The sequence below is a fragment of the Aspergillus costaricaensis genome (genome assembly GCF_003184835.1).
Source record: "Aspergillus costaricaensis CBS 115574 unplaced genomic scaffold BO79scaffold_1, whole genome shotgun sequence".
Classification (NCBI taxonomy): domain Eukaryota; kingdom Fungi; phylum Ascomycota; class Eurotiomycetes; order Eurotiales; family Aspergillaceae; genus Aspergillus; species Aspergillus costaricensis.
The window spans coordinates 787,325-814,276 of record NW_020291801.1 but is presented as its reverse complement, the minus strand read 5'-3'; the positions used below and the strand labels follow the sequence as shown (position 1 = coordinate 814,276).

Here is a 26,952-nt window from a genome sequence, read left to right as displayed (position 1 = left end):
AGCTGGGTCCAATGGGTGTGTGGTGCAGAAAGGGAGGGCAGGAAAAGCAAGCAAGGGAGGAGACAAATAAGCAAATGATAGAGAGCAGCCACAATGTGGTCCTGGCACAAACTCAGGTTGATAGATGGGTAAAGGCAACAAAAAGGTACATTTGGTGCCTCGCGCAATTTCTTTTTCTGGTTTTTCTTGCAGCCATTGTGCGTAGGTTTTGCGGAGAGTGACTGGAGAGGTCTTTATGCATAGCAGAGGCCTAAGCGACATGTTCCAGCCCTGTGGTGTCGCTAGGGTTATGGATACTGTCGATGATGATCAGCCATTGACTGCATCCGCGGTCACTGAAAAAAATACCGCCCAGTTTGGTCTGTCAAAGACAAAAGTGGAGAGACGGTGGATCGACGGTGTATCCAAAACTCTCCTCTGGTTGGATGCATACATGGATTGTTCTATGCGTCTGCGGAGGCACTTGCATACGACTGGCGTGCGTACGAAGTACATTGTGCGTAGAGCTGTCTGTCTGTCTCGAACCTGACGAATCTTGAGGGGCTGGATGACAGTCTGCCCAGCCAGCAGATCGTGGAGCCCACGACTCCTTGCCCTGGGACTGGGGCCGGAGCTGTCATTAAGCCATGCCACAGCGCAGAGGCCAGGTAAGCTGCAAGAATCAATTATCTCCGAGTCTGTCCTTCCCACAGTGCCTGCAAATGGCCTGTGCCCCTAAATGACATCGGGTGACTCTCTGTTTTCCCCCTAAGAGGCTTTTCTGGGTAATGTTTTACAGGGAAGGGATCAATCAAAATCAGTCCTGCCACAGGTCCTACACAGGGGCAGGGATGAGCAGAGTAAGGGATGCAGAGGGCTGTCATACTTTCTCCCCTATCGATACTTCCATAAATCTCAAAATGATTGATTCATTCCTGGATAAGCACTTGACCTTGTGAGGGGGGAGGCATTATCCGTTATCAAAAGTACTTCTGGGTGCGCCAGCTGGCCGATGCGACCTGTCATTTCCTTCTTTGGGAATTTCATGGCATGATTTCCGGGGCCTTAATCAGAGCCACATTAAATAACGGACATGCAGGGGGGCAAAGTACTGTACAGGCGGAAAATCGCGTCTCTATCTACAGCCCGTGAGGAGACTCGACGGATAGGCCATCAATTTTGTCAAACAATGCTGATTGATCAGTAGGATGCTGGCGTTGGTGCGGTTATTTGACTGAAACGCCCGGCGTGGAAAAGAAAGACGATGTATCACATCCGACTAGGCGCGCCGGGACCTTCCTCCGGGTTGGCCAAAAACAGCCAACCGCAGACGAAAGTCGAGTCCGCTCATTTAATTATTGTCTATAGATCTTTAGAATTGGATGATTATCGGTCCATTGTCGCTTGGCCATAGCGTGCATTTTTTTTAGGAGGAAAGCAGCATTTGGTGCTGCGCGTTCGGCTCTGGTAACCCTCACTCGTCGCCACCGCACTGATAGTTCCACGCAGAGCCATATCCATTGGTCGATCAGTACGCCTGCATTCTGGGTTGGCCGAAGTGGAGTGTGCGTCAAGATCTCCTACCAGCCATCAGGAGTTGGGTAACACACAATCGTGGGACTCATCTACTCCCAATTATATATCTCGGGAATCATACCCGCAGCGACCCGGTCAAAGAATCACCAAAACTACTACCGAAGACCTTTTCTTGATCCATTGAGTGAGTTGATAGTGTTCATGAATTGGTGGTAAATATGGAGTATTCATCGCCTGAGTTTGACTGTATGGAGACGAGGCAGCCGGTTGCCTTCTACCCAGAGAGCCAGCGTCTGGACAGGTCGAGCGCAGCGATTTTTCTATATATAACCATTATTAGGAATTCTGCCATGCATCGAATAGAGCGTATAGCATGGACCATAAGATGATCAAAGTCCACACGTGGACACACACACATACCCTCTCTATTTCTTGTCGTTCTTGCTTGCGTGTCTACTCAAAATTCGTGTTGCTCGGCGATGGTGACTGAAAGGTTCTTCTAGTTGAAGTGTCAGCTGGCATTTGCGCGCCACCGTTATGGCAAAGCCAATCAAACACGACAAAATAACCCAAAATTTTGAAGTGCCAATTGCTTTGATATCTGTGAGCCATGCACGATATCCATAGATCCCCGTCACATACAGTAGCTTCTGAGTCGGATTGAAAACATCCGCGGTACGGAATACCTGTCAGCAAAAATCCACCGGACGAACGGCCTATCAGTCTTTTGATTCCATGGATACCTGCATTAGTGTGAAGATAGCTAGACGCATGTCCAGGGTACTGTTCGCACTTCTGCAGTCAGACGGAGTACTCCGTACAGGCACCTCCATTCAGAATCCGCAAACTGACTGTGTGCAGGTCGAGACGAAGAATGAGTCAATTGTATGCAAGTACTTTTGGCAAGTGGACTCACCGTGGCCTTGCTCGGTTGATGCTAGTCGCCATCCCTCATTTTGCTAGGGACAGAACACGCACTCCTTTCATTTTTCGCGCGGAGAGCTCGGCATCCTGATGGTACCATGCGAAATTAATGAGATTCTCGTGATGCTTCTAATCCCCTCGATTGTTATTTTTTTTTTTTTTTTCAATTTCCGAGGAATGCGTGGTTTGGGAAGGCTACTGGTGTGCTGACCACCTTGAGTACTCGTACTTTGGATGACTCTGATGGATCAGGGACGGGGCCTTCTGCATTAGAATGACCTGTCATTGCCATGTGATTTGAAATACATAGACTTTGTCTGTGGATGTCCAGATGACAGACAGACCACGATAGTGGCTTTTTGAGGGAATCTGTCAGAATATTCTGAATCTTCCGGGACGATGGATCAGACAGAGGAATTCCGGCTTGTTTACTATGGCACTGACCAGTTGTCGCGAGAGTGATGGTGAGAAAGTCGGAAGGGTCTCGATAAGCGGGCGCTAAGATAAGGAACGATGCACAGACCAACTGAAAATCCCATCCGAGGAATTTCCATCCAACCATTGCGGCCCAAGAGTCAATTAATACGCTTTACTCCTACATTGGGTTTCCATTCACAAAGTTCATTATACGATCGCAGAGATACTAAAATCATCCACCGCCAAAATGACGGACTCTGCATCGCCTGCGAAGCCCGTCCACACCATCGTTCTTGACGCCGGTCCCATCTTGAAGAATACCCCGCCGCTATCCACGCTGCTCGCACAATGCGAAGAACTCCTCATCACCCCCTCCGTCGTCAGCGAAATCCGTGACCCTGACGCCCGCCAGCGTGTGGAGACACTCTACCTCCCCTTCTTGAAGCAGCGCACACCATCCCCGAAAAGCGTCAGTGTCCTGAGCGAATTTGCACGCAAGACTGGTGATCGGGCTGTCCTGAGTAAAACGGATATTGAGGTTCTGGCGCTTGCATACGAGATTGAATGCGAGCGGAATGGTGGTGATTGGAGACTGAGAAGTGTTCCGGGGCAGAAACAGGTGAACGGAAAGCCACCCGTGAAGGAGGAGAAGGCCGAAGAGAAGGGAGAGGAGGCTAAGGATGAGACTAAGGGCGAGACCACCCAAAAGGAAGAGAACAAAGACGAGGGTGCTGAGGTGGATGCCGTTGCGGAAGATCTGAAGAACGCAAGCTTGGGAGAGGAGACCAGCACACAGGAGACCGCGGTGCAAGATGCCCCTGTAGAGGCCCAGACGGAGGAACCGACTCCTCAGGACGCCGACGACGCCCAAGAGGAGGAAGATGATGGCGATGATTCGGATGGTGGCTGGATCACGCCCTCCAACTTGAAGAAGCGGCAGGCCCGCGATGAGGCTAGCTCTGCGGCTGCGGCGCCGGAGCCCAAGGTGATGCAGGTTGCCACCATGACTACCGATTTTGCGGTATGCTTTCAACTCTCACTCCGATGACTATATTCCATACTAACTAGGATACAGTGTCAAAACGTGCTGCTACAGATGAACTTGAACTTGCTCTCCACTTCTACCCTGCAGCGAATTCGCCATCTGAAGTCTTTCATCAAGCGGTGCCATGCCTGTTTCTTCACCACCAAAGACATGAACAAGCAGTTTTGTCCCCGCTGCGGCAAAGACACGCTTACCCGCGTCTCCTGCACGACTGACGCGAATGGACAGTTCAAGATGCACCTGAAAAAGAACATGCAGTGGAACAACCGCGGCAACCGTTTCAGTGTCCCCAAGCCCGTCCACGGCACTTCTAACGGAAAGTGGAAGGGAGGTGGTGGTAAGGGTGGCTGGGGTACCGAATTGATTCTGGCGGAAGACCAGAAAGAGTATGTTCGAGCCACCGCAGAGCAGAGCCGTAGAATGCGCAAGGAGCACGACCTCATGGACGAGGACTACCTCCCAAGCATCCTGACTGGAGAGCGGAACAGGAACGGTCGGGTCCGTGTGGGAGCTGGCAGGAATGTCAACTCGAGAAAGCGGTAATGGCATGGCTTCTCGTCTCTTTGCATCAGTCTGGGTTGGCGTCTGGCTTAAAAGTTTATGGCTGCACCTTTGGTCTATTTCTGTGATGGATTATGATGAACGGCTCGTGATCAACGATTTATAGAGCATACACATAGCATATGCTAGGTAACGAATATAGAGCAAATTCTTGGATGGTATATTTTGCACATTAAGATACCGGCCATGGGCACCGCACAGAAACCGAACAAAAGTTTCTCATCGTCCAAAGACCATAGATAACACCATTCGCCATAAATGATTCAAAGCACCTTTTGTATCTCAATCATGTTTTCCCGTCAACCCGTTTACAGCTTAGCAGCCTCCTTGTCTGTAGTCTGTCGTCAGCCATGTCCACCATATTGGGAATCGTACTCGGGGTTTCATACCGACTTGCTGGGTCAGAAGGAGACCGTATCTCTTCTTGAGGGTCACACGGTGACTAGATAGTCGATATCATTAGTCCAGAGTCTCTCTCCGATGTGTCTGAATACCGTTGGCGAAGAGGAACCTACCGGGAGTACTTGTCATCGGGAGAGAAACGGGCGGGGTGAGCACTCTTGGTAACGCGACCATCCTCGGTGACCTTCTTCAGGGTGTAAACCCGCTTGCCATCAGGGCCCAGAGAGTCTTTGTGCATTCGTTAGATTTGATCGATCGAGGGGAGTCCGACTGCGGAGAAACATACACATAAGATGCATTCTAGAGGACTTCAGTCAGTACGAGCGAGTAGCATTGAAGTAAACTGCAGACAGACTCACTTGAAAGATTAGATCTGTTAGTCGACTGAAACACGAAAGAGAGGTGCTGGGTGGTGAACGAGTGCGTTTATCGATGCCAAACCGCTGGACTTGAACTTCGGCGATATGCAGGAAATTTTTGGCGGAGCGAACGGGGCACGGGCCAAGGGCCAGCTTAGTCACGCGCGGTCCCATTTAAGGCTGCCCAAGCGAGCTCCAAACAACTTTTTTCTTCCTTCCGCAAACCATCCCAACGCACTCCAGGCAGGATGAGGGAATATTGAGGATGTTGATGATGATAATGCGCATCCATTCCCGTCTTGCATAATGACTCTGGGATTCTTTCGCTAATTGATATTTTGTATTCTTAAAGATACACTACATCGCATCACGAGGGACAAGCTGCCTCTCGTGTAATGGCTTGACCAACCCCAGATCTTGCACAGGATTTCGGGTAAGCTTCAGCCAGCAGCCTTGTCGGTCTTGCTGGAAGGATTTTTGCTTTCATTGTTTTCTCCGGTGATGATGACATACCTAAGCTTAGGCAATGGCAACCTTGATTTCTCGCTGTTGTCAGTGAAGGCTTTGTATTGACTACAACGGTATCTGAGGAGAAACACAACAATGATTCTGATTACTTCTGTCGGGGTTGGCGATGGCGGCTACATTCCAGCTTGTAACTGAAGAGTTTCTTGCTGACTCTTCCCTGTAGTTAGAATCGAATATCTATCCAATTGAGCTTATAAGAATTACTGTTAAATATGGCTTCCAATACAATTCCTAGTCCTGCTTCGGAGACTGCTGCTCCTGGCAAGTCCGACTCTTCTCAAAAAAACAATGCTGCCTCCCCAGCTCGTCGTTCGCGGCCTCCAAGGCCCAACTACCGACACATCCATCGCTTCCCCTTCCCGGTTGAGGTGCATCCTCCTCCTCTCATCCCCCATAACCCTCTCTCGCTCGTCAGTGTACTGCTTTCCTACCTGACATACTTTATTTCTCCCCCTCACCAGGAAGTCTACTCTGCCTACTTTGACTCTGCCACATCCTCGGTCCATGTCACAGACCCTAAGGCTATAAAGGCGCTATGGGAGATGGGTTTCTTTGGTAAGGGAACCCTGAGTCGAAGTGAGCCGAGCTGGCTTGAGCGTGAGAAGAAGAGACGAGGTCTACTTGGGGGGATGACTAGCGAAGAGGTTACACGACAGCGGCGGACAGAACGCCGCGAGTTGAAACTGGAGCGCGCGAGGATGGAAAAGCTTGCCATTGAGGAGAGACTCAAGGCCGAAGCGGCTGCCAGGGACGGCACCGCGACGTCAAACGAGCAGTCATCCCTCTCACCCACTCCGAACAGTGGCTCTGAAGGCGCAGTATCAACTACGGAGAAGTTCTCCCTAAGGAAAGCACGGGAAGCCAGGGAAGCCAAGCTCCTTGAGTCACAACGTTCAGTATCACAAGACGGCATTGCACGCACCCCTAACTCCGCCGGAAAGCGGTCACCTAGTGGCAGCAAAACTGTGCGGTTTTCTCCGGTTGTGCAAGCCAAGGAGTTTGCTTCTGATTCGGCTATCTTGAGCTTGCCAGAAACATCTGCGGATGGAAAGGCGGACGGAGGTAAGGCGGATGAGGATCCGGAATTGAATAATGAAGAGCACCTTCAATTATCTAACGAAGAGGCCTTCTTTCTTGCATATGGGCTGGGTGTCTTGCGTGTTCGCGATGATACTCGCAAATCCGAAATTCCTACATCTTCTCTGCTGCCATTGTTATGTCGACACTCCTACTTCCCTCCTAGAGCCCCGTCAGTGGATCTCACGCCGGACGACCCATTCATGCTATCATATGTTGTGTACCACCATTTCCGTTCTTTGGGTTGGGTTGTGCGCTCCGGAGTGAAGTTCGGTGTGGACTACATTCTCTACAACCGTGGTCCGGTTTTTTCACATGCTGAGTTTGCTGTCGTGGTCGTCCCATCCTATGGCCATGGCTACTGGTCTGAAACGGCCGAGCGCAAGGCCCAGTGTGAGGAGAAGACAGCGCGCAGTTGGTGGTGGCTGCATTGTGTCAATCGAGTCCAGGCCCAGGTGAAGAAGAGCTTGGTGGTATGCTATGTGGAAGTGCCTCCGCCAACGTCTTACGAGCTTGATACTCCCTCGGAAGAGGATATTGGTTCGATGTTGTCTCGTTATCAAGTCCGGGAAATGGTTATTCGAAGATGGGTCCCCAATCGAACTCGGGACTAGAATGAGTGCATCATCTGGTTTCTCTGTACTATATGCATCGTGCTGTTCGAGCGTTTGGGTTTTCTTTTGGCAAGACGTAAAGCACTTGACTCATTGTAACCATATGTAACCCTGCTCCTCTCACAAACCATTATGGTTGGCATTGTTGATCACGATTTTCTGGTGTGAAGAATGCAACATTGACCTACTCCTGCGCTCCTTATATAGTACTGCTTACCCTCTCGTTCTATAGATGGATTGTAGATCGTCTTTGGCTTGTCGATTCGGACAGGCTAAACCCAGAGCGGTAATATTGAGATATCACGTGAGTGACGCGTTTCGCGTTTTGCATTTTACGGTATTCCGTCCAATTGGAAAGAGCACGAGAACAGTCGAGGAAGCCGAGTGGTGAAAGTGTTCGTGGGTTTGGGGCGCCAGACACCTCGGCAATGAGCCATCACTTGTGCTGTGTAACAGGCATCGCAGTGTAAGAGGGATTATGGAGACGCAGGAGGATAGCATCGACATCGCGAAGCTGCAACGCGTCGCGTTGGGGCTTGTGAGTGACGGCCTCTCCCGGTGGCGGAGTCTCTGATCTCCATTCGCTAACATCATTCGTCTGCTATCCATCAGGAATCTGCACCTTCGCAGCTCCAATTTAATGGCCTGGGGACAGTTGCAAACCTCGACTGTCGCCCGGAAGCCCATCAAAAGTCACCGTTTTCCTCACCCGCTCAAGAGAAAGCTCGAAAATCCCCGACGCCGTTGTCGCCTTCACGGTCATCCTCGCGATCACATAATGCCACAACTTCGATGAACACGAATCCAGCATCCAAACCCAACTCTACAACCCCTTCTACGACCCTAGTGCCTCCGTCTACGAAAATGCCTTCGGTCGATGCCGTTCCTTCGGACACGCAGGTCGTCTCTCAGTCAGTTTACGATGAAATCATCAGGAAGAACCAGGAGGCTGCGGACAACGCTCAGGAGAGCAATTTGGGTGATCAGGCAACGCTTATGACCCTTCATGAAGGCGATAGCGGACATCTTGATTTGCTATCTGGCTACGATCCTCTTCATACTGATGCTGTCAACGAGGACCTTGAGGATCAGAGTAGCTCGAAGCTGGGCGAATCTTCGCCCATGCTGCATCAGCCGAATCTCTTTCCCGAGTCGCAGCGGTTTCTGACAAAGACTCCCATGACTGCAGTGAAGCGTGCCCACTCCGAGGGCCTTGCCACTGTGTCTCCCACTGCTTCGCGGAATCCCCTTGCGGCAGATATCGGGTCAAGTGGTGGGATATTGGCACTAAGTCAGGTATTTAGGGCAACTCAGGCTCCATCATCACCTCTAGTGAACGGCCAACAATCCGACCCTATGTCAGATAGACCTTCTCCGAATATTCCCATTCAGAGCCACCCGGTTGTTACAACGCTCTCCTCGCCTTACAATAATCTCGCCGCAACTTTTCCACGGGACACGTCCGCCCACAGATGGAACTACATCAGCATGCAGGAATCTCAAGCCAACCGGGATAAGGCTTTGCATGAAAGAATGACACGTTCTGCAAACCATGTGTACTCGGACCAAAGCGACGGGGAATTTGATAAGGAGCCTAGTTTTGTTGAGCGAATGAGGCGCCGGAAGATGTTTGACCACGAGGCTGATGCTCAGCTTGTGGAGCTCACAGCCCCTGCGAGGCCATCCAGTCGGCGTGGTAATCAAGCGGACATGATCCTAAATCCCGTTTCTGAAGTGCCTGAAGGCCCAGATCTGACTGATGGGTCTTCTGGAGAAGTCGAGGAGGTGAGAGAGCAGGGGTCTACCGGGCTGCAGCATGGGGCGCTCAGCGAAGAAGAAACGGAACAAGAGCAAGAGGATGACTTGGAACAGCCCACGCCACGGCCTTACGATCTCGATGGTTCAGCCGAGGAGGATAAAGAAAATTGCCACGACCTTTCCACAACCAGTGCTGCTGCTGCGAGCGCGCATGACCGCCTATCGCAAGCTCTTGCCTTGCATGAAAGTCCGTGTCCAACCAATGGGGAACCGGTAAACGCGCGAGAAAGATCGCTTTCACGTTCTGGCAGCTTTGTACAGGATGAGCAGTTGCATGAAGGCTACTCCTCACAGGTCTCGGTCATTAAGGACTCTCAGCGCTCCGCTGGTCGGAGGGATACTGGCAATGATGACACAGAGGAGCAATGGACTGCGCAGCGCATACATCAGTCAGGCTCTCAGGCTCATATGGGCTCTTTGTCTGATGTAGACAGAGCAACTCCATCGCCCACAAAGCAAGTTCGTATACGTTCTTCTCCCCCTTCAGCGTCCCAGACCAGCCGACGATCGCTCGAGTTAGGCTGCGCTCACTCGGTGAGCAGGCCTGGATCAGAGCTAGGGAGTTCATCCCGCTCCCAGACTCCACGGCCCTCGTTGGCTCAAGAGCATAACATGGAGTCAAGCAAGTCAGCTGTGCATGGGGGCGCGGATACAGGCAACGAACCATCTACGTTGGATCGACCCGACAAGTCCTCATCTATGCCCTCGCGCGTCGCCGAGACTCCTGTTGCTCCTAGGGCTTTTGCAGAAATCATACCAATGACAAGCATTCCCGAAACCAGTCCCAGCCGCCTTGGTCACCAGAGGTGGCCAAACGATCATAATACAACCGATGTAGCCGATCAAGAAGATGACGACTTGCCGCCGGTGTACATGGATGCGCATGAACGGGGGTCTCGTTCTCAACCGATGGCTGCAGATAGCTCGTCGCCTTTGAAACCTTCCTTGTTCCATAACTCAAAAATTCTGTCCAGCCCAAGCGGCAGACAGCGCAGGGCACTGACGGAAATTGCAGCCGATGCCTCACCACAGATTGGGGCTGGCTCCTTCAACCTTGACATTAATATCCTGTCCGTTGAAGACCGGGAGTTCCGGTCTGCGGTTGCAATGTCTCCTATTCAGCCAAGGAAGAAGCGCCGCGGTAACGGCGGGCAGAGTGTTTACGCTTCCGACCCAGTGTTCCCTGTTACACCTCGCGCGCCTACTCATGTCGTGCCTTCTCCAGAGAAGGAAATGCCACCTGTCATTGAGATGGAGCCAGAGAAGCAGGCTGAGCCGGCCACCAAGCCAATGCCAACCTATCGGAGACGGTCAAGACCCTCTAGAAGAGCGGAGAGCATATGGGATATGGATGATTCTACTCAGCATCACGTCTCTCGTAAAGAGAGGTCTCGGCTTCTAGGTCGCTCACTTCCGGTAAAGCAGGTGCCTGCTGAGGTTGAAGAGCATGCTCCGGTTCAAGAAGAACTGCCTGCCATTCACGAGGATCAGGCGGCCAGTTCAATGCCGGAACCATCCAGTGAACCAGTCGCACGCCAACAAACAGAAACAGCACCTGAAAAGGATCCAGTTGTGGAAACACCGCCTCGAGTTCAAGAACCAGCTCAGCCTTCAGTTAGCCATGAGAACGTACCTATCGCCGTCAACCAAGTCCTTGCCCCATGGAGCGGACCAAAGCGCGCGTATTATCCTGCAACGTGCTTTGGCAAGCCCTTTGGCACATCGCAGTCGCGGTATCTGGTCAAATTCGAAGATAGCGCACCGCTTGAGATTCCCACTGGCGCGGTGAAACGACTTGAGCTGCGTATTGGTGATGGTGTCAAGGTGGACATGCGCAATGTTCCCAAGGTGACACATATCATCTCTGGGTTCGCCGACAAGCTCACTTTGAGTGATATCGAACAGGGAGCTGCGAACGGACTGATTCCTATGACTGACGTATATGGATATTCCTCCGTTATCTTGACACCGAAGCAGCGCAAAAGTCTCCCCGGCTCAGGACTAGCAGTTACAGAGAACAGGATTACTGTTCCTATTTCCCGAATCTACCTAGATACTATCCTTTGGAATCAGCTGAAAGACCGGGCATTCAGCTACGACTCCGGGCCTGCTGTTTCCGAAAGTGGACCTCAAACGCCAGGTGATAGACACTCCACGCCCATGTCCCCTGGCGCTCGACTCTCGCGCAGCTTCCGCTTTTCCACTGGTCTATTTGCCGGTATGGTATTTGCGGTGTCATACGGAGACAACAACGAGGCCAAATCACGAATTACCAGGATGATTCTGGAGAACGACGGCCGGATTCTAGAGGACGGGTTTAATGAGTTGTTCGAACTCCCTCCCAGTGCGCCAGTTGCTACACCTACCAAGTCTTCTGCTCCACTCCCTAGTACCCAAGACGGCCATCTGCGGCTGACTAGTGGTGCCGCAGACGTGGGATTTGCCTGTCTGATAGCCGACAAACATTCTCGTCGGTCAAAGTACATGCAAGCCCTTGCACTCAATCTTCCTTGCCTCTCTGACCGCTGGATCGAGGACTGCGTTGCCCGAAGACAAATCCTCGATTGGGAAATATACCTCCTCCCAGCCGGGGAATCCACCTATCTCAACGGTGCAACCAAGTCCAGATTCCTAGCCCCGTACCCTGCCACAGAGGCTCGACTGTCTGAGACCATCGCTGGCCGGCCCAATCTTCTCAACGGACAATCCGTGCTTCTTGTTACGGGACGCAGTGGTCGAGCAGACGAGGAGAAACGTAAGGCGTATCTCTTCTTGACGTATGCGTTGGGTGCTTCCCGCATCGAGCGCGTGCCTGATCTCAAGTCTGCTCGCGCGATCCTGAGTGCAACGCAAACGGATGGAGGAGCCGACGGCACTAGCTGGAACTGGATCTATGTCGATGACGATGATCGAGCTTCCTCCGCCAAGACCATGGCACTGGGAAGTTCACTGTCGACCGCCGGTTCGAGGAAGCGTAAGCGGTCGAAGCTGATGGAATCTTTTGACGGCAATGAGCTGGGAGTGAACAGTAATGTCAAGATTGTCGGCAATGAGTTTGTCTGTCAGAGCTTGATTTTGGGGAGGTTGTTTGACCAGTAATGAATGGATCTAGTGGGGGTAATATCTTCGACGATCATCTACGATGAATGTATGGGGTCTGGAGTATCTGCTTGTTCTTTTTATGTTTGCTGCTTCGATCAATCAGTGTGTTCGCGAAACTGATACTGATAGCAATATACCCTGGAGTCTGCTACTCTATTAAAGCACCAGTTCTTGTTTCTTAATAAAGAGAAAGGAAATAGTAATTGCAGCCCATTCAAACGTCTTATAATACATACTACATATAGGTAGACAGACACAAAAAGAAACCCTAGAACCAAAACTAATATATCACACACACGCAGTCAACCTCTCACTGACATGATCCCTCCATCAAATCATCTATTTTCCACCCTTCTTCTTCTTCTTATTCTTCAGACTCTTCATCTGTGCCAACCGATCAGCCTTAGCAGTCCTCTTCCTCCACGCCAACCAGCGATTCTTGCGGTTATACGGCTTAGCCGTAATGCCAGCCTTCTCCGCAGCACGACCAATACTCCAGTTGGCCTCACGGTACATATAACCAGGACGCAACTGAACGGCAGCCTGAGCAGCCTCAACCTTCGTAGCACTGCCAACCTGCGTCCCGTCCTGTCCAATCTTAGCCACCAAATCGCCCTGCTTGGCAGCCACCTCCTCCTCAGGCTCAAACCGAACCGCCACACGGTTCAACTTCCTCCTAGTCGGCGCGTTCTTCGGCGTCGGCAACTTCCCATCCTTCTCAAACACAACTCCAATGTACTTCCGATCCGGATGACGCTCAGGGTCCAGGTAGTACCGCACATACCCGGCCTCAGCGGCGTAGATGGTATGATCGCGGCCCATGGCGCAGTTCTCCCCAGGGAACCATTTCGTGCCTCGTTGCCGGAAGATGATGCATCCGGGGACGACGTATTCACCGGCTGTGCGTTTCGCGCCGAGACGCTTTCCGGCCGGATCGCGGGAGTGACGGTTCGCGGTTCCTTGGGAGGCGTGGGAGGCGTGTCGGACTTGGAGGAATTGGTGTAATGTTGGGGATGCTAGCGGGGTGAGCTTGGATTGTGTTAATATGCTGCTGTTGCTGGTTGCGGAGAGGATGGAGGAGGTGGTGCGGAGGAGCGAGGAGGTGTTGTTGTTGTTGTTGCGGATGGCGGCCGTGGGGGCTCTGGTAAGTCCCCTTTCTAGAGCCCGGAGGGGCGCTAGAAAACGAGGTTGGAACATTGTGTGGATTGAGAGGTGGGTGATGTTCAATGGGAATTGAACTGGGGAGAGATGGCTCGCTCTATTTCCCGGGGCCTGCTTTTTTTCGCGGATCGGAGATGGGACTTGGCGGGTGAGGTCACGTGCCGGATGCGGCCAGATGGCCGGTAACTTATCTATCTACAACTATATACTTAGTTCCTTTGCTTGCTTTGATCTGCAATTTACTTTTGCTTCGCTTTTTTTGGTTTTGGACATATTGCCCGGTTGATTGTCGAGTCTCTCTCAGTTCGCAATGTTCTCTTGGATTCGGCTCCTCGGAGCCCTTCTTCTACTTGCCTCTGTGGCTCACGCGCAGTTCCAGTTCTTTGAGCATATGTTTGGAGGTGGCGGCGGTGGTGGTGGTGGTCACCAGGGTCGTCAGCAGGCGGCGCAGAATGTTCCGAGTGATAGCTCGCGGTATCAGAGTCAGTGGGATTCAGGTAAGTGGTGGATTCTTTTATTGGGATATGCGTGTAAAGCTAATTAGCACAGCCCATTGCGATAAATACCTCTGTCCTGGTACCCTTGCATGCGTCCATTTCCCGCACCATTGCCCGTGTCCGCACCCCGATGTCGAAGAGAAGGTTGAACTTGGCGAAGGAAGTGCCGTTTGTGTGTCCAAGGGGGGATATAAGGCGGGAGAGGCGGCGCGGAAGATTGAGTTGGCGCGCAAGGGTCTTTTGTGATTGAGGTGTCTCGACGAGATGATATGTGTGTCGCTTTCGGCTTGATTGGGAAAGCATTGGTGTTCGTGTTAGCGCTTATTGGTTTTGGATATTCTTGGGGAGCCTGCTGTCCAGGTGCTATTTCTGAGACCTGCGCATTGAACTGCGTCGCGGTTGAATGGATCTTGCAGCATTATTGCCTTGTTGGTGTCAAGGCGCTCTTGGATATTGCACAGGCAGCTGCTTTTGTGCTATGAATGGCCAGCAGCTCGAATTCCGGGTCATCCCCTTGCGATTGGGTTGTTGATCAGAGACACCAACCCATATCTGGTTTATACGTTCTGGGCATCTGTGCTTACTTCCCGGCCTGGTTACAGCAAATAATAGCATTCCAATGTCATTTCCATCAGTACTGACTTTTTAAAGCAGCTGCATCGCAATCAGCGCTCCGACTGTAAAGTAGGTTAGTCCATGTAAACAGAACTTAGAAAGACTGGATACTAAGGTGCGTATGATAGAATAATATGAATGCTTCTTCCGTTGGCTATATAGCGTCTGTTGGGTGTGGAAATGATATCATGATCGTAGTTATTTTGTCATTATCTGCGAAAGCGCCTGAGAAGCACTCCCTACGTAGTACTTAGTTTAAGCCTTACAATATATATATTTAATATGAAGACAAGGTCTTAGAACAAGTCATTACCCCGATCTCATGCGGCCGAGCCACTCGGCCATCTGTGATAATTTGAAGCTCCTGATACTCTGTATGGAAAGCATTTTGAACAGGGACTTGAAAGTACTGGAGAGTTTCCTGAGTTATTTCGCAATCAGTTCACGGGGTGGATGAAGGCAAAACGAGGGCGGATGATCAGCGTTTTATCGCCGTTAACTCCGCTCCCGCAACTTCGTCATCGCGGGAATCTTCCTCTCTTTCTCTTCCATCTTCAGCTAAATCAACTATAATTCTCGGTGCTACAGTTTACCTCACGTATCTTCGTCTAATTTCGCATCTTACATTAATACTGACTGGCGTTAATCACTGGAATGTGGAGTGCGCTCCGAACACCACCGGCGCAGTGCCTTCGAGCTCCCGGTCGAGCTCTCGCCAGCTCACTTCGCGGCCGACCCAACCCCCGAGGCCCCCGAAACTCCATACGCAGGCCTGAACCCATCAGGAGAGACGTCCCGGCATCGCGAGCACCTGAATCCAGCAATCCAGAGACAACATCCGAAAACCCCGAGACCCCCGCCTCCCAATATGACCCCTCCCAGAACACTCTCCTCGCTCCAGTCCACATCCCCGAAGACCCTCATGGCGTAATAAAAGAGACGCACCCGGCGACCGGAATCCTCGCCAACTCAGGTCTGGTGGTGCAGCGGCAGTTGGAGCTCATGAATGTGATGATTGGTTTTGAGCAAGCCAACAAGTACGTCATCATGGATGCCAACGGCAATCATATTGGCTATATGGCGGAGCAAGAGAAAGGCATGGTGAACATGATGGCGCGACAATCGTTCCGGACGCATCGCAGTTTCGTGACACATGTGTTTGACAGGCATGAGAATGAAGTGCTTCGGGTGGGTTTTAATCTGCAGGTTATTTGTGGATGATGCTGACTGTGTAGTTCCACCGTCCGTTCTCATGGATCAACTCCCGAATCCGCGTATATGATCCTCTCGACCTGGCAAAGGGTACCTATTCAACGTCCACCACGCTACAGACAACCTCTGCCGGATCTCTGGTTCACCCTACAGGGGACTCAAATGCTCGGGTTTCATCCTTGGGCTTGGATGAAATGCGGGTTATCGGAGAGGCCCAGCAGCAATGGGCCCCGCTACGACGCAAATACAACCTTTTCACATATCACCACTCGCCCAATCCAGCGACAGAGATGGAAACACAGAAGCTACCACTTAACCAGATGGATATGTCCAACACACAGCAAATGCAGTTGGTTAAATCATCTCAAAGTGGCCAGGAAACAGGCGAATACCACCAATTTGCCTATGTGGACGAGCCCTTCTTGTCGTGGGATTTTGGCCTACGTTCCTCTGACAAACAGCTGATCGGCTCCGTGAATCGCGACTTTGCCGGCTTTGCCCGGGAAATCTTCACGGATACGGGTGTCTATGCACTCAGGATGGACTCTGCTTCCCCCAGCGAAGAGTTCCTCGACAAGAACCGTGCGGCTACTGGGATGACGTTCGACCAGCGTGCCGTGATGCTGGCAACCGCTGTGAGCATTGACTTTGACTACTTTAGTCGCCATAGCAACTCGGGCGGATTTGGTTTCATGCCCCTCTGGATCCCCGGGTTCGGTGGTGAGGCAGCTGCTGGGGGTGCTGCCGCCGGGGGCGCAGCAGCCGGTGAAGCAGGTGCCGTTGGGGAAGCGGCCGCGGGAACTCTTGGTCGCGCCGGGGCAGCTGGTGGAATGGCTGATGGTGCAGCAGCTGGAGCAGCGGGCGCGGGCGCAATGGCTGGCTACGACGCCATGTCTCGTGGGATGGGAGGCAGCCAGCCTGCTCCCGATCAGCAAGCAGCACCTGTAGACCAACAGCCACCGACGCCGGGTCAAACGGGTCCGTATGGAGATGTATGGGGGGAGGAGACTGAGAACTCGTGGGGAAAGGAGCCTGAGAACACATGGGGTCAGGAAGAGGACCCTTGGGCAGATGAAGGCGACGAGGGCGAGGGAGGCGATGATTTCGATTGGTTCTAAGCAGCTGATCGACCATACAAAAGGCACTTAGATCAGGATGCCGGCTGACACTGTGAGACGATCCCCCTTACTCGTGCGAGGGTACTACAACAGAACTCATGAATTCGGTGTATCGAGAATCACCGTAACGGCTCTGACATACTTATGGCATACTCGACATGGTCGGGCCGAGTCCGGAGTAGACGTTGATGTCATTTAACTCTCGGCCCTGCTTGAAATGCATAAAGGGTTTTGCAGCTTACTGACAGTAACCAGCCAGTGTACCATAACGACAGTGAAATCTCCAATAAAATGTATAATATCACGCGAAGATGAACAATCCTATACAGAATTATAACTAGTCCATCAATACTCCATCCACCCTGACGACGAATGCGGCGATAAGCATCATTGTAGCCTCAGGCACCCACATCCCACCGGCTCAACAATCAATCAATCCATCAATTCATTGGCTTTCAAAAGTGGCAAACCTTGATTTCTCCTCCAATTCAATTCCAGGCCACTTATCTTCCCCAGTAGTAACCCAGCCTCTTTTAAAAAAAAAGTTTTCTTAATCCTAACTTATCTCCTCAACGCCACCCCAGGTACATAACCACTCTCCCCCGGTGTCCTTTCACCCTCCCCTCTCCGGTCCGATCTCCGCACTCTCCTCCCTCCCCTCTTTATCTAATCGCCAGATTAGACACAGCCAGACCGCCACGCCACCAGCACAAGAAACCCCAACCAGCACCAGATTTCCCCTCCCACGCCGGAGAAAAGTCAAAACAATTTTCTAATCAAATATCTTTCAAGAGAAAAAAAAAAGGGAAAAAGGCAGTGATCAAAATGTCCTCCGTCGCCCAGAAACGTCTCTTCCACGAATACAAAAACCTCTCCACCAACCCCCCCGAGGGCATCACCGCCGGCCCCGTCACCGAAGATGACATGTTCCACTGGGAAGCACTGATCCAGGGACCCGAAGGTACACCCTTTGAGGGCGGCGTGTTTGCGGCCGAGTTGAAGTTTCCCAAAGATTATCCGCTTAGTCCGCCGACGATGAAGTTTGTGGGTGGTGGGGTTTGGCATCCTAATGGTATGGGATCTTCTTTTCCCCTTTCGTTTACCTTTGTCTTGTTTGAAAATACCTGGGTTGTTGGGCATGTGCTAATTTGTTCTGGATGTATGTGTATAGTCTACCCCAACGGAACCGTGTGCATCTCCATCCTCCATCCCCCCGGTGACGACCCCAACCATTACGAACATGCTTCGGAGCGGTGGTCGCCTATTCAGAGCGTGGAGAAGATTCTCATTTCTGTTATGAGTATGTTGGCGGAGCCGAATGATGAGTCTCCAGCGAATGTTGAGGCCGCGAAGATGTGGAGGGAGCGGAGGGGGGAGTATGAGCGGAAGGTGAGGGATGAGGTTCGGAAGGGATTGGGGTTGTGAAGAAACCCCCCCTCCTTGGTTAAAATGTGGTGATGGGTAGGGGGTTTCGCTCGTATATAAGTACCTGGTTGGTGGGCTGGCTGCTCGCTGTCTTGTTTATACTCTTGTGTCGTGGAGGAATTGTGGCATAGCTTGGAAGCTGGATGGATGATTGGATGGATGGATGGATGCATTGTTTGTTTGGGTTGGCGTTGTGGTATGTTCACTCTCTTTCATTATTTTATTCTTATATATCTTTCCTGGGGTAGATGCATGGTCGGGAATGCATAGATGCTTTGTTTAGTATATATCGTTATTTCGTCGTTATAATGGCTTAAGCCATGAATATGTCCTACCTACCTACTACTCAGCTTCTGATCCAACCATCGGGTCAATCCTCCCTCCATGTCATACAGAATCTCCGTCTCTGCCTTGACATTCAACATGAGCATCCGCTGCAGCTCGACTCGCCATTCCGGCTCCGGGCCATCGGCCGCCCAGATAGGATTTCTAGACAGCATAGCGACGACCTTCTTCCTATCTCTCTTTGTGAGACGGATTAGCTTATTATCGCCTAGCGGATCAGCGCCTGCAACCACATCTGCTATTTTCAGTCCCAGCCAGTGGAGACCTGGGACATTCAAGTTCCGGTTTTCGTGGGCAAAAGCCACAGAACCGTACTTGTATGTGGCCATGATGGCCATTCCGTCTGGGTCTCCATCAAATAAAGCATAGAACTGCGGTAGTTTGGTGAGTTGGCGGCTGTGGTCGAAGAGCTTTCGGACGAATGCCCGAGTGTTGAGGTCGGGATACCCTTTTCCCTATGATTGTTGGTATTTCTCTTGGAATGTGATGAGGGAACAAGGACGTACGGTGACGAGGATGCCCTTTCCTGCTGCAGATCTGATGTGGTAGTTGCTGCCCGCGAGTCGACGATATACGGCCTGAGGGTGTCAGTTCACTCCATTTTGACATAGAAGGGTTTGACGGCAGCAAGAACCTCCTTTTCTAAAACCAATACCCACGCAACATCTGCGAGATCGATCTTGTGAATGTCTTGCGTTCTGGGTACTAGAGTATCCTGGAAAGGTCATCTCATGCTGTGTGCAATATTGATGACTGTAACAGACCTGGTTTGATAATTGCACATCCACCACTGCGCCGCTGCTAGTAATTATCTGATAGTAGCCCACAACGAGTCCTTTTGCTGCTGCTTCCTGTGATTGGCATGCTTAGTATTCTAGAAGTGGGTACTAGTGAGTTCTACAAACCACATATAAAGCAGTACGATCCACCCCCATTGTGTGCGCCAAGTCATCAACGAGGGCATCGACGGTTCTCTGAGTACCAAAACAGGCCGGATCGCTGTAATATATGTCTCTATTCTAAGAGTTAGTACTAAATGGATTCGGGGTATAGTATACTGGTGATATGTGCTGCTCACCTCTTGGAAACCACCAATCCCGCTTGAACTGCCTCTGCAATGGCAGCGAGGACCCGTAAAGAGACAGCTGCATCCTTATCAGAGGAGGCTATGAACGGTGATCATAGATCGTACTGAATCTCCAGGCTTCGTTCTCATCTCTGCCGGGCCATCTGTAGGTCGTGTATGTCTGCATCTCTGAGGACTCCAGGGCCTGTGTTTGTGGGTTGATGAATAATGATGCGAACTTTCTACCTCTCTGTTTGAGAGTAATGGACGGTTGGCCTTCAGGGGAGGACATTTCATCCAAGATTGCTGCTAGCGTCTCCTGAATGTAGCTTTGAACTGGTGTTTGAGGAATTGTAGTGATGTTTGTTGGTAGTTCGAACACCTCTGCTTCCATGTCGTCTATATGTGATACTTCCATTGTTTCAGGGGTCAAGTTGAATTTAAAGAGAATGATCAGTAAGAATGGGAAGGAGATGATCCGGAGGGAGGGAAAAAAAAATAGTCTGGATGGGTCACGAGCGTGAGAGTAACTGATCTAACATAGACTGTGTCTCATCATCCTGCAACAACAAGTGAAATGAGTTCTTTCTGTATGATATGAAATTTCAAGCGATTGGCCGGAAGCATCAAAGTTACATAGTGATTTTGAGTGGCCAGTCTTTGAAGTATGGCGAGCTGGTGGCCTGTGATTCCAGGCACAGAGATAGCTAGACCTCTTCTGGGATATTCTCCCATGTTTTCACACACTTTCAAATCCTATCGCATCTAGTCAACCAGACAGAATAGCTAGCCTGTGACAAGTGGCATTCTTGAGAATTGTATCAAATCATAAGGCCCAAGGATAATTTTAGGCAAGCATCAGCAATGCGAATACTGATAGAGAGCACTGCATGGCAGTCTGGCAGCCTGCCAGCCTGCCTATTGCCATGGGAAGTAAGTCAAGCAATCTAAATCCTGAATCAAACACAATCTAAGTCATTTTCACCACAGCCAAGACATCCTCATGTCAGTCGCACTTCAATCGTCCTATCCTTCTGTATCTCCGCATTCGATTTCCAATACCGTTCAGCTCGGAAACTACACCACCATTAGATAATATAGCGAAGTTGAGAGAAGATCTTACCTCCAGTGAATATTAGCCAGAACAACATTTTGGAGCCCCTCAATATACGTCTGAACCTGGGCGTCGACATCTTCGCCCCAACTGGGTAAGTCGGCCAGTGCCAAATACCAGTCACGGTAGCAGGTAGCCAGTAACTTTCCAGCTTCGTCAAAAGCCGCCTGAACTGAGAAGCCGTCCCGGAGATATATCTTGATCAAATTGCTATTCTCATCGAGGAGCTGGTGACGGAGGGTTAGGAACTCTGCGCCTTCCGCTGCAGGGCCATACATATGCACATACCTGCTCCTTCCGATAGGAAACGATGTCATTTTGGCTGTCGAGTTAGTAACTGGTTTCTACAACGGACAAGGCTCTTACATGACCGTCACTTCAGTGCTAACTCTCTCCAGCTCTTTGATTGACGAACACTCAAAGACTTCATCTGGTATGTTCAATCCATAGGCGTATCTTGATAGTTAGCACTCTTGATCCTAACTAAGTAGGAGAGAAACCTACTCAAACAGCGCAAATAGGGGCGTTGTTGCAATACTTCCACGTCTCATTGCAATAAACTCGTCGACTGACAGTGTTTCGCTGCCCTGGAATCTAGACTGCATGATAACTTGCTGAATACAGGCTTCGGAGTAGTCTTGCATTGATCTAGCAAACCGTCGAAGGGTTCCTGGCATCATACTAATAATCAATTATGCATCTAGATGAATCTTAGGTTGACGATGCGATTACCAGCAGAGCAGTTCGACTAGATCATTAGCGAGGATTAAAATCTCATGGAAGAGGCACTCACGTCAGACAGTCTGTCCCAGATTGATTTGAAAGCAACAACAAGGGGATCCGTTGGTCTAAAGGTTACCTTGTTGTCCATGACAGTCAAAAGCTCGTCCATCATTCTTCGCACGCCATCCAGATCCACTTTCAACTCTCCATTATCGAAAGCTGTTCATATCGGTATATAAGCACGAGTAAACGCGAATGCCATAAAGTTAAGGTGACACTACCATCATCGAAAGGAAAGACCTTGAGCAAGATTAGCAAAAGCAGATGGTAGAAAGCAAGATATACGTACCCAGTTCCCCCAGTCAAACATTGTTCGCAACTTATCTTCCTCTGTATCAGGAGCCACGATAGCCACGAAATATCCGAAGTCGGTCTTGTGAATGAAACTTGCCATATTAGTATCAAACTTGCAGGTCCTTGAAAGTTTTAGCTAATGATATGCTAGGATGAGACCAATGGACAACTATACTTGATGAGCCACTGCTCTGACTCTTCTCTCACGGCTTGGTAATGTTTGTTCATTGGAGCCTTTCGCGCAGCGAAGTTGACAAATAGCGGAGGTAATTTCACCTCGACAACATTGCCAGCGTCCCATTCCATCTTCACGGCTTTGATAAGTGAGTTTCAAGGATAGAAATGATAGATCAAGGTGGACAAGCAGGGTTTGGCCTAATACTCTTAGGGTGAGCTTTTCTGATATCCAAGTCTATCGTGGCCTCTACGTGAATCAGATACTAAATGTGGATGGATGCCTGTCCAAATAGCTACCATGAAGCCTTCTTAGCATTACCCCAAGGGGTGTGGCGTCACCATTAACTGTATCATTTGACCTCTTTCTCTCCCTCACTGCTGGGTAGTACGGTTGATAACCGCTTTCCCAATGCTGTGATTACCAGCAGGGGAACAAAATCAGTCGAAGTTTGCTTGTGCTTCTTTGAAAGGATCTACAAGGTGTTGACGCATTTACTGCTCTCAAACAGGAATGTTGTATACCTGCCCTGCTGCCATGGGAGCTCGTGACACACATCCTACAAGACCGGTAGTACTACTTCCCAATGACAACTGAGTTAAAATGGGAAGATTTACTAATTGACTGACTGGGACAGGTGCAACCGTGTCGCCGTTAGTTTCATAGGTGCAAACCTACGTCCTGTTGATAATGTGCGAGTCTTATTCGAGTAGCAAAAACTGCAGTCTAAACAACTCCTTTCAATACAATGTGGGGACTCGATAGAGGTCTCGGAAGATGATTACATCATATTGTGGTGGTCTCTCTAAATATTTACTCAAGGGCTATGAGGTCCAGTCAGTCTCACTGCAGACCAGCCACGCCGATTCTTCTACCAATAGCACTGCGTAGACCTTTCGCCGTGGCTATCTTACAGTACATTTGCTGCTTCGATTTCCAAGAATGGGGCTATACACTCAATCTTCCCATAATACGCTGAGTGAAATCAGGACTAGGTAGGTCACCAGCCCGCTTCGTCATTTTGAGTTAATGCAGCAATACGGATCAGGCTTCTGCATTCTCGCTGTTCCCAAGAAGAATGGACGCGTGATAATGCATGCATTTCATGCACCGAGCTGCATTGAGAGAAATTTATACAAATGACCCAATGACTCTTTGCTGGCTTTAAGAAGGCATCAGATTGACATAAATGTTATCTTCGACAAGAAGACTCTTTTCTCCGAATTCGTGCTACCGCAAAAGCCCACTTCGTAACCCATAGCAATTGGCTATTGATTGACCCGACAATGGCCATCCACCCCGATCTACATGGAAAAACTGCTATGGTGACAGGAGGTGGGAGGGGCATCGGCAAAGCCATTTCATTTGCACTCGCTAGATCTGGCGTGAAAGTCGCTCTTGCCGAAGTTGACGAGGCCGTAGGTAGGCAAGTCGAGAAGGAACTTGTTAGCCAGGGTTATGAAGCACGCTTCATCGAGACAGATGTCACCAGCTCCAGCAGCATCAGAAATGCGGTTGAGGAAACGATCACAATATTCGGTAACCTTGACATTGCGGTGAATAACGCAGGCGTGAACCGTAATCTCCATGTCGATTTCAGAGCTGGATGAGACCGAATGGGGTAGAGTAATGGATACCAACTTGTCCAGCGTCGCCTACTGCCTGAAGGGGGAACTGCAACAGATGATCACACAAGGTCGCGGCGGCTCCATTATCAACATCTCCTCCAGCGGTGCTCTGAAGACAAAGCCCACTATGCCTGCATACTGTGCTTCCAAGCACGGTGTGGCCGCTTTGACCACCACTGCAGCGAAAGAAAACGGCCACAACCAGATTAGGGTGAATGCGGTCGCCCCCGGCATGACCAAAACTGTAATGCTTACCGACGCCCTGACGAAGATTGGGGCCAGTGAGGACGTACTTGCAAAGCAAAGCTCCCTATTGGGACGCTGTGCACGGCCGGAAGAGGTTGCGGAAAGTGTATTGTGGCTCGCATCCGATAGTTCTTCATATGTCACGGGTGTCATAATTCCTGTTGATGCAGGGTACTCCTTGATGTCGCCGGATATGGATCGTTGTGCTTGTTGCTTGAACAAGCTTCTGTCTCTTTGGTATTTTGTGTGAGCTTCCAAAGCTTACAAACCTCCAGATCAGAACCTAATGATTGTCGTTACAATTTCAAAACATCACGAGTGGATACCAGTAGTAAACTTTGATTGATTGAAATCCATTAGAGATAGTAGCTTGATAAAGGTAGTATTTCCATACAGAAATTAGCGGGTTTTAATGGCTTACAAACACCAAAATCCGGTACATGAAATTGACTTATACTCTGCAACCCTATTGGTGTTTGACGGCATGCTTTGGAATGTAGGGGGCAACGCGCTCTTCCAGGGCAATCTAGAACGGTGCTCGTGCATTATGACTGTAGTACACAACGGTGTGAGTATGCCTAAAGGGAGAATGATAGACAATGGAAAACGTTTGGGTTTATATCCCGTGCGACTGCGGAGATACTCCTAAGAGAGAAACCTTTCCGAGGGTAACTTAAGATTGCTCCTTCAGATTCTCAAAAAATATGATTCAAGTAATACACTGCTTTATACTCGCATGCGCATTCAGTCATGGCTGCTTTGAATCTGCTAGTTGAACAAGTCCTGCCCGCTAATATCAGCTTGATACTACTCATTGGTATCTCTATCTATGCTTGTAGCGTTTTTACTATTCGCCTTTACTTCCATCCCCTCAGCAAATTCCCCGGACCACGGATTGCTGCTGCGACCAGTTGGTACGAATTTTATAAAGATGTCATCCTGAGTGGACAGTACTCCAAATCATTTCCATCGCTACATGCAAAATATGGTCTGACACTGCTGAAGAAAATGACCATCATACTCTTTATGCTCACTACTACACAGGCTCTGTCGTCCGTATTCATCCCAATGAACTTCACATCAACAACAGGGACTTTTTCAATAGGTACCACAAGGGAGTACTAGATTAGGTGAGACTGTGCTGACAAGACCCAGAGTATTCAAAAACGGAACGGACTTTTACAAGGATCCTGCCTTCTTTGGCAGTATTGCGTTCAATGACTCCATTGCTTTTCTCACCGATCCTCACGAATACAAGCTCCGTTATGACATTGTGAAAACTTCCTTTGCAAAAGGACATGTCGATCTTCTGGCCCCCGAGCTGGAAATGATCGTGACCAAAGCTATTAATCAAGCAAAGATCGCAGCGGAGACGCAGTGCCCGCTCAATATTCAACAGCTCTACCATTGTGTCACAGTTAGTTCTTATACTCCTTGACCTGCTAAAGAATCCGAAGGTCAGATAACAGTATCCTCCATAGGCCGATGCCATAATGGTATTACTGTATGGAAGATCTTTAGACCTGGTTATGTCGGGAACAGCCTATCCGCCATTACTTTCCAGCCTAGCTATGTTTGGGGATCGATTTCATCTGTTCAGAAGCTTTCCCATCCTCGCCCGGATTGCCCTTAAACTCCCTCCCAGACTGACGGACATGATCGCCCCGGGCTACATGGACTTTAGACAGGTGAGTAAGCACCAATCAATGCCATTGCTAAGAAAAGCTTAGCTCACTAATAACTCATGATCTAACAGCGGTGTTTGGAGTGGATGAGAGATATCTCTGGAAATCTTGCGCCAAGTGACCAGAAAGAAGGCAATGCCCGAATGACGGTTTTCAGTTCGCTTCTTCAAGCAGAGAAAGACTCTCCATCACGGTCTATGGATGGGCTTGTTAATGAAGCATACTTCTTTTGCTTTGCTGGGACGGAATCTACAAGCTACGCGCTATCCTGCGCTACTTATTACCTGCTAACGCACCCAAATTCTGCAAAGAAGCTGAGAGAAGAGCTCGAGTGCCAGCCTGTGAACGCAGATGGCATTATCGAATACCAATATTTACGCAACCTACCATATCTGGTAACTAACAGCGTTTGCTGCTTATCACCTGGGTTCTTCGCTAATAATCCATGGATAGACTGCCGTGATCAAAGAGTCACTTAGGCTGTCCTCTCCCGCTCCAACCAGACTTCCGCGTATTGTTCCCAAAGGTGGAATTGAAGTTGATGACCAATTAATACCACCAGGAGTAAGTCAAGGCATGACACTATGAGCCAAAACCGATCAAGCTAATATCCTCGCTTGTGGCCAGACAGCAGTCTCAATGTCGGCAAGGATGATCCACTTTGATCCAGACATCTTCCCCAAGCCCGACGAATTTAATCCTGAGAGATGGATTGGCGAAAGCGGAAAAACACTGGATAAATGGAATGTTACATTTTCCAAGGGAACACGCTCATGCATTGGCATCAAGTAAGTTATAACATCAGCCATGGAATATAGTAGCTGACCGCCGTATGTTAAGCCTTGCTTACCTTGAGTTGTATATTTGCCTTGCAAATATCTTTAACAAGACTCAGATTGAACTATACCAGACAGATGAGAAAGCTATGGAGTGGAGTGACCACGGAGCGGCAAGAACTGCGAAAGATGTCCATGTGTTGGTGAAGGGGGTCAAAGACTAGACAGTCGAGCAAATACCGGTCATCAAATTGTCACCATTCGCGTACTTCGTTCTTGATACTAGAAGTAAGGATACTGCTAAAGACCTCACATCACATCAGGAACTGAAAGACTTGGTCCGTTTCCCGACTTTGCATTGCGTCCTCCTGTGGTAGGATAGGGCACTGTATACCTAGCAAAGTAGTAGTATAAACGGTTCAGTTTCACTTTCCAATTCGTCATGCTTAT

The 26,952-nt window shown here is 50.0% G+C and overlaps 12 protein-coding genes across 12 annotated transcripts; 8 read left to right on the top strand and 4 right to left on the bottom strand.

Moving 5' to 3' along the window:
• Window positions 1-93: 93 nt before the first annotated feature.
• Window positions 94-2,901, top strand: BO79DRAFT_223343 (uncharacterized protein; the record flags this gene model as incomplete). Its single annotated transcript, XM_025683598.1, has 10 exons — window positions 94-128; window positions 217-398; window positions 564-708; window positions 812-934; window positions 1,099-1,182; window positions 1,410-1,580; window positions 1,712-1,816; window positions 2,295-2,445; window positions 2,634-2,664; window positions 2,804-2,901. 10 exons carry the CDS (start codon window positions 94-96, stop codon window positions 2,899-2,901), a joined length of 1,125 nt encoding a protein of 374 aa, XP_025545109.1.
• A 106-nt stretch (window positions 2,902-3,007) lies between these two features.
• On the top strand, window positions 3,008-4,582 carry BO79DRAFT_2182 (rRNA-binding endoribonuclease). The gene is made up of 2 exons (XM_025683405.1): window positions 3,008-3,877; window positions 3,932-4,582. The coding sequence occupies exons 1-2, from the start codon at window positions 3,104-3,106 to the stop codon at window positions 4,442-4,444; spliced, it is 1,287 nt and encodes a 428-aa protein (XP_025545108.1). The 5' UTR covers window positions 3,008-3,103; the 3' UTR covers window positions 4,445-4,582.
• On the bottom strand, window positions 4,548-5,305 carry BO79DRAFT_184719 (H/ACA ribonucleoprotein complex subunit NOP10). The gene is made up of 5 exons (XM_025680344.1): window positions 5,224-5,305; window positions 5,151-5,164; window positions 4,978-5,092; window positions 4,852-4,904; window positions 4,548-4,793 (listed from the first exon to the last, which is right to left on the bottom strand). Exons 2-5 carry the CDS (start codon window positions 5,161-5,163, stop codon window positions 4,771-4,773), a joined length of 204 nt encoding a protein of 67 aa, XP_025545107.1. The 5' UTR covers window position 5,164; window positions 5,224-5,305; the 3' UTR covers window positions 4,548-4,770.
• A 658-nt stretch (window positions 5,306-5,963) lies between these two features.
• Window positions 5,964-12,359, top strand: BO79DRAFT_133712 (uncharacterized protein; the record flags this gene model as incomplete). Its single annotated transcript, XM_025678002.1, has 4 exons — window positions 5,964-6,716; window positions 6,828-7,391; window positions 7,927-7,980; window positions 8,073-12,359. 4 exons carry the CDS (start codon window positions 5,964-5,966, stop codon window positions 12,357-12,359), a joined length of 5,658 nt encoding a protein of 1,885 aa, XP_025545106.1.
• Window positions 12,360-12,568: 209 nt separating this feature from the next.
• On the bottom strand, window positions 12,569-13,595 carry BO79DRAFT_206109 (mitochondrial 54S ribosomal protein bL27m). Its single transcript, XM_025681909.1, has one exon. It carries the CDS (start codon window positions 13,557-13,559, stop codon window positions 12,702-12,704), a length of 858 nt encoding a protein of 285 aa, XP_025545105.1. The 5' UTR covers window positions 13,560-13,595; the 3' UTR covers window positions 12,569-12,701.
• Window positions 13,596-13,755: 160 nt separating this feature from the next.
• On the top strand, window positions 13,756-14,650 carry lcl2. The gene is made up of 2 exons (XM_025685159.1): window positions 13,756-14,020; window positions 14,073-14,650. Exons 1-2 carry the CDS (start codon window positions 13,834-13,836, stop codon window positions 14,264-14,266), a joined length of 381 nt encoding a protein of 126 aa, XP_025545104.1. The 5' UTR covers window positions 13,756-13,833; the 3' UTR covers window positions 14,267-14,650.
• Window positions 14,651-15,217: 567 nt separating this feature from the next.
• Window positions 15,218-17,113, top strand: BO79DRAFT_234054 (scramblase family protein). Its single transcript, XM_025684333.1, has 2 exons — window positions 15,218-15,823; window positions 15,871-17,113. The coding sequence occupies exons 1-2, from the start codon at window positions 15,290-15,292 to the stop codon at window positions 16,963-16,965; spliced, it is 1,629 nt and encodes a 542-aa protein (XP_025545103.1). The 5' UTR covers window positions 15,218-15,289; the 3' UTR covers window positions 16,966-17,113.
• A 374-nt stretch (window positions 17,114-17,487) lies between these two features.
• On the top strand, window positions 17,488-18,740 carry BO79DRAFT_162940 (E2 ubiquitin-conjugating protein UBC7). Its single transcript, XM_025679097.1, has 2 exons — window positions 17,488-18,037; window positions 18,137-18,740. The coding sequence occupies exons 1-2, from the start codon at window positions 17,791-17,793 to the stop codon at window positions 18,388-18,390; spliced, it is 501 nt and encodes a 166-aa protein (XP_025545102.1). The 5' UTR covers window positions 17,488-17,790; the 3' UTR covers window positions 18,391-18,740.
• Window positions 18,726-20,219, bottom strand: BO79DRAFT_261290 (putative meiosis-specific topoisomerase Spo11; the record flags this gene model as incomplete). The annotated part of the gene is made up of 7 exons (XM_025686472.1): window positions 18,726-19,190; window positions 19,242-19,313; window positions 19,370-19,450; window positions 19,500-19,586; window positions 19,641-19,749; window positions 19,814-19,880; window positions 19,928-20,219. 7 exons carry the CDS (start codon window positions 20,217-20,219, stop codon window positions 18,726-18,728), a joined length of 1,173 nt encoding a protein of 390 aa, XP_025545101.1.
• A 583-nt stretch (window positions 20,220-20,802) lies between these two features.
• BO79DRAFT_212514 (terpene synthase family protein) lies at window positions 20,803-22,298 on the bottom strand (the record flags this gene model as incomplete). Its single annotated transcript, XM_025683173.1, has 10 exons — window positions 20,803-20,878; window positions 20,925-21,142; window positions 21,204-21,237; window positions 21,282-21,371; window positions 21,420-21,585; window positions 21,648-21,663; window positions 21,709-21,857; window positions 21,920-21,938; window positions 21,988-22,114; window positions 22,168-22,298. 10 exons carry the CDS (start codon window positions 22,296-22,298, stop codon window positions 20,803-20,805), a joined length of 1,026 nt encoding a protein of 341 aa, XP_025545100.1.
• Window positions 22,299-23,453: 1,155 nt separating this feature from the next.
• On the top strand, window positions 23,454-24,485 carry BO79DRAFT_223334 (SDR family NAD(P)-dependent oxidoreductase; the record flags this gene model as incomplete). The annotated part of the gene is made up of 3 exons (XM_025683597.1): window positions 23,454-23,738; window positions 23,770-24,212; window positions 24,425-24,485. 3 exons carry the CDS (start codon window positions 23,454-23,456, stop codon window positions 24,483-24,485), a joined length of 789 nt encoding a protein of 262 aa, XP_025545099.1.
• A 306-nt stretch (window positions 24,486-24,791) lies between these two features.
• BO79DRAFT_133597 (cytochrome P450) lies at window positions 24,792-26,726 on the top strand (the record flags this gene model as incomplete). Its single annotated transcript, XM_025677999.1, has 8 exons — window positions 24,792-25,029; window positions 25,086-25,146; window positions 25,197-25,458; window positions 25,523-25,729; window positions 25,798-26,121; window positions 26,180-26,290; window positions 26,354-26,514; window positions 26,567-26,726. 8 exons carry the CDS (start codon window positions 24,792-24,794, stop codon window positions 26,724-26,726), a joined length of 1,524 nt encoding a protein of 507 aa, XP_025545098.1.
• Window positions 26,727-26,952: the final 226 nt, after the last annotated feature.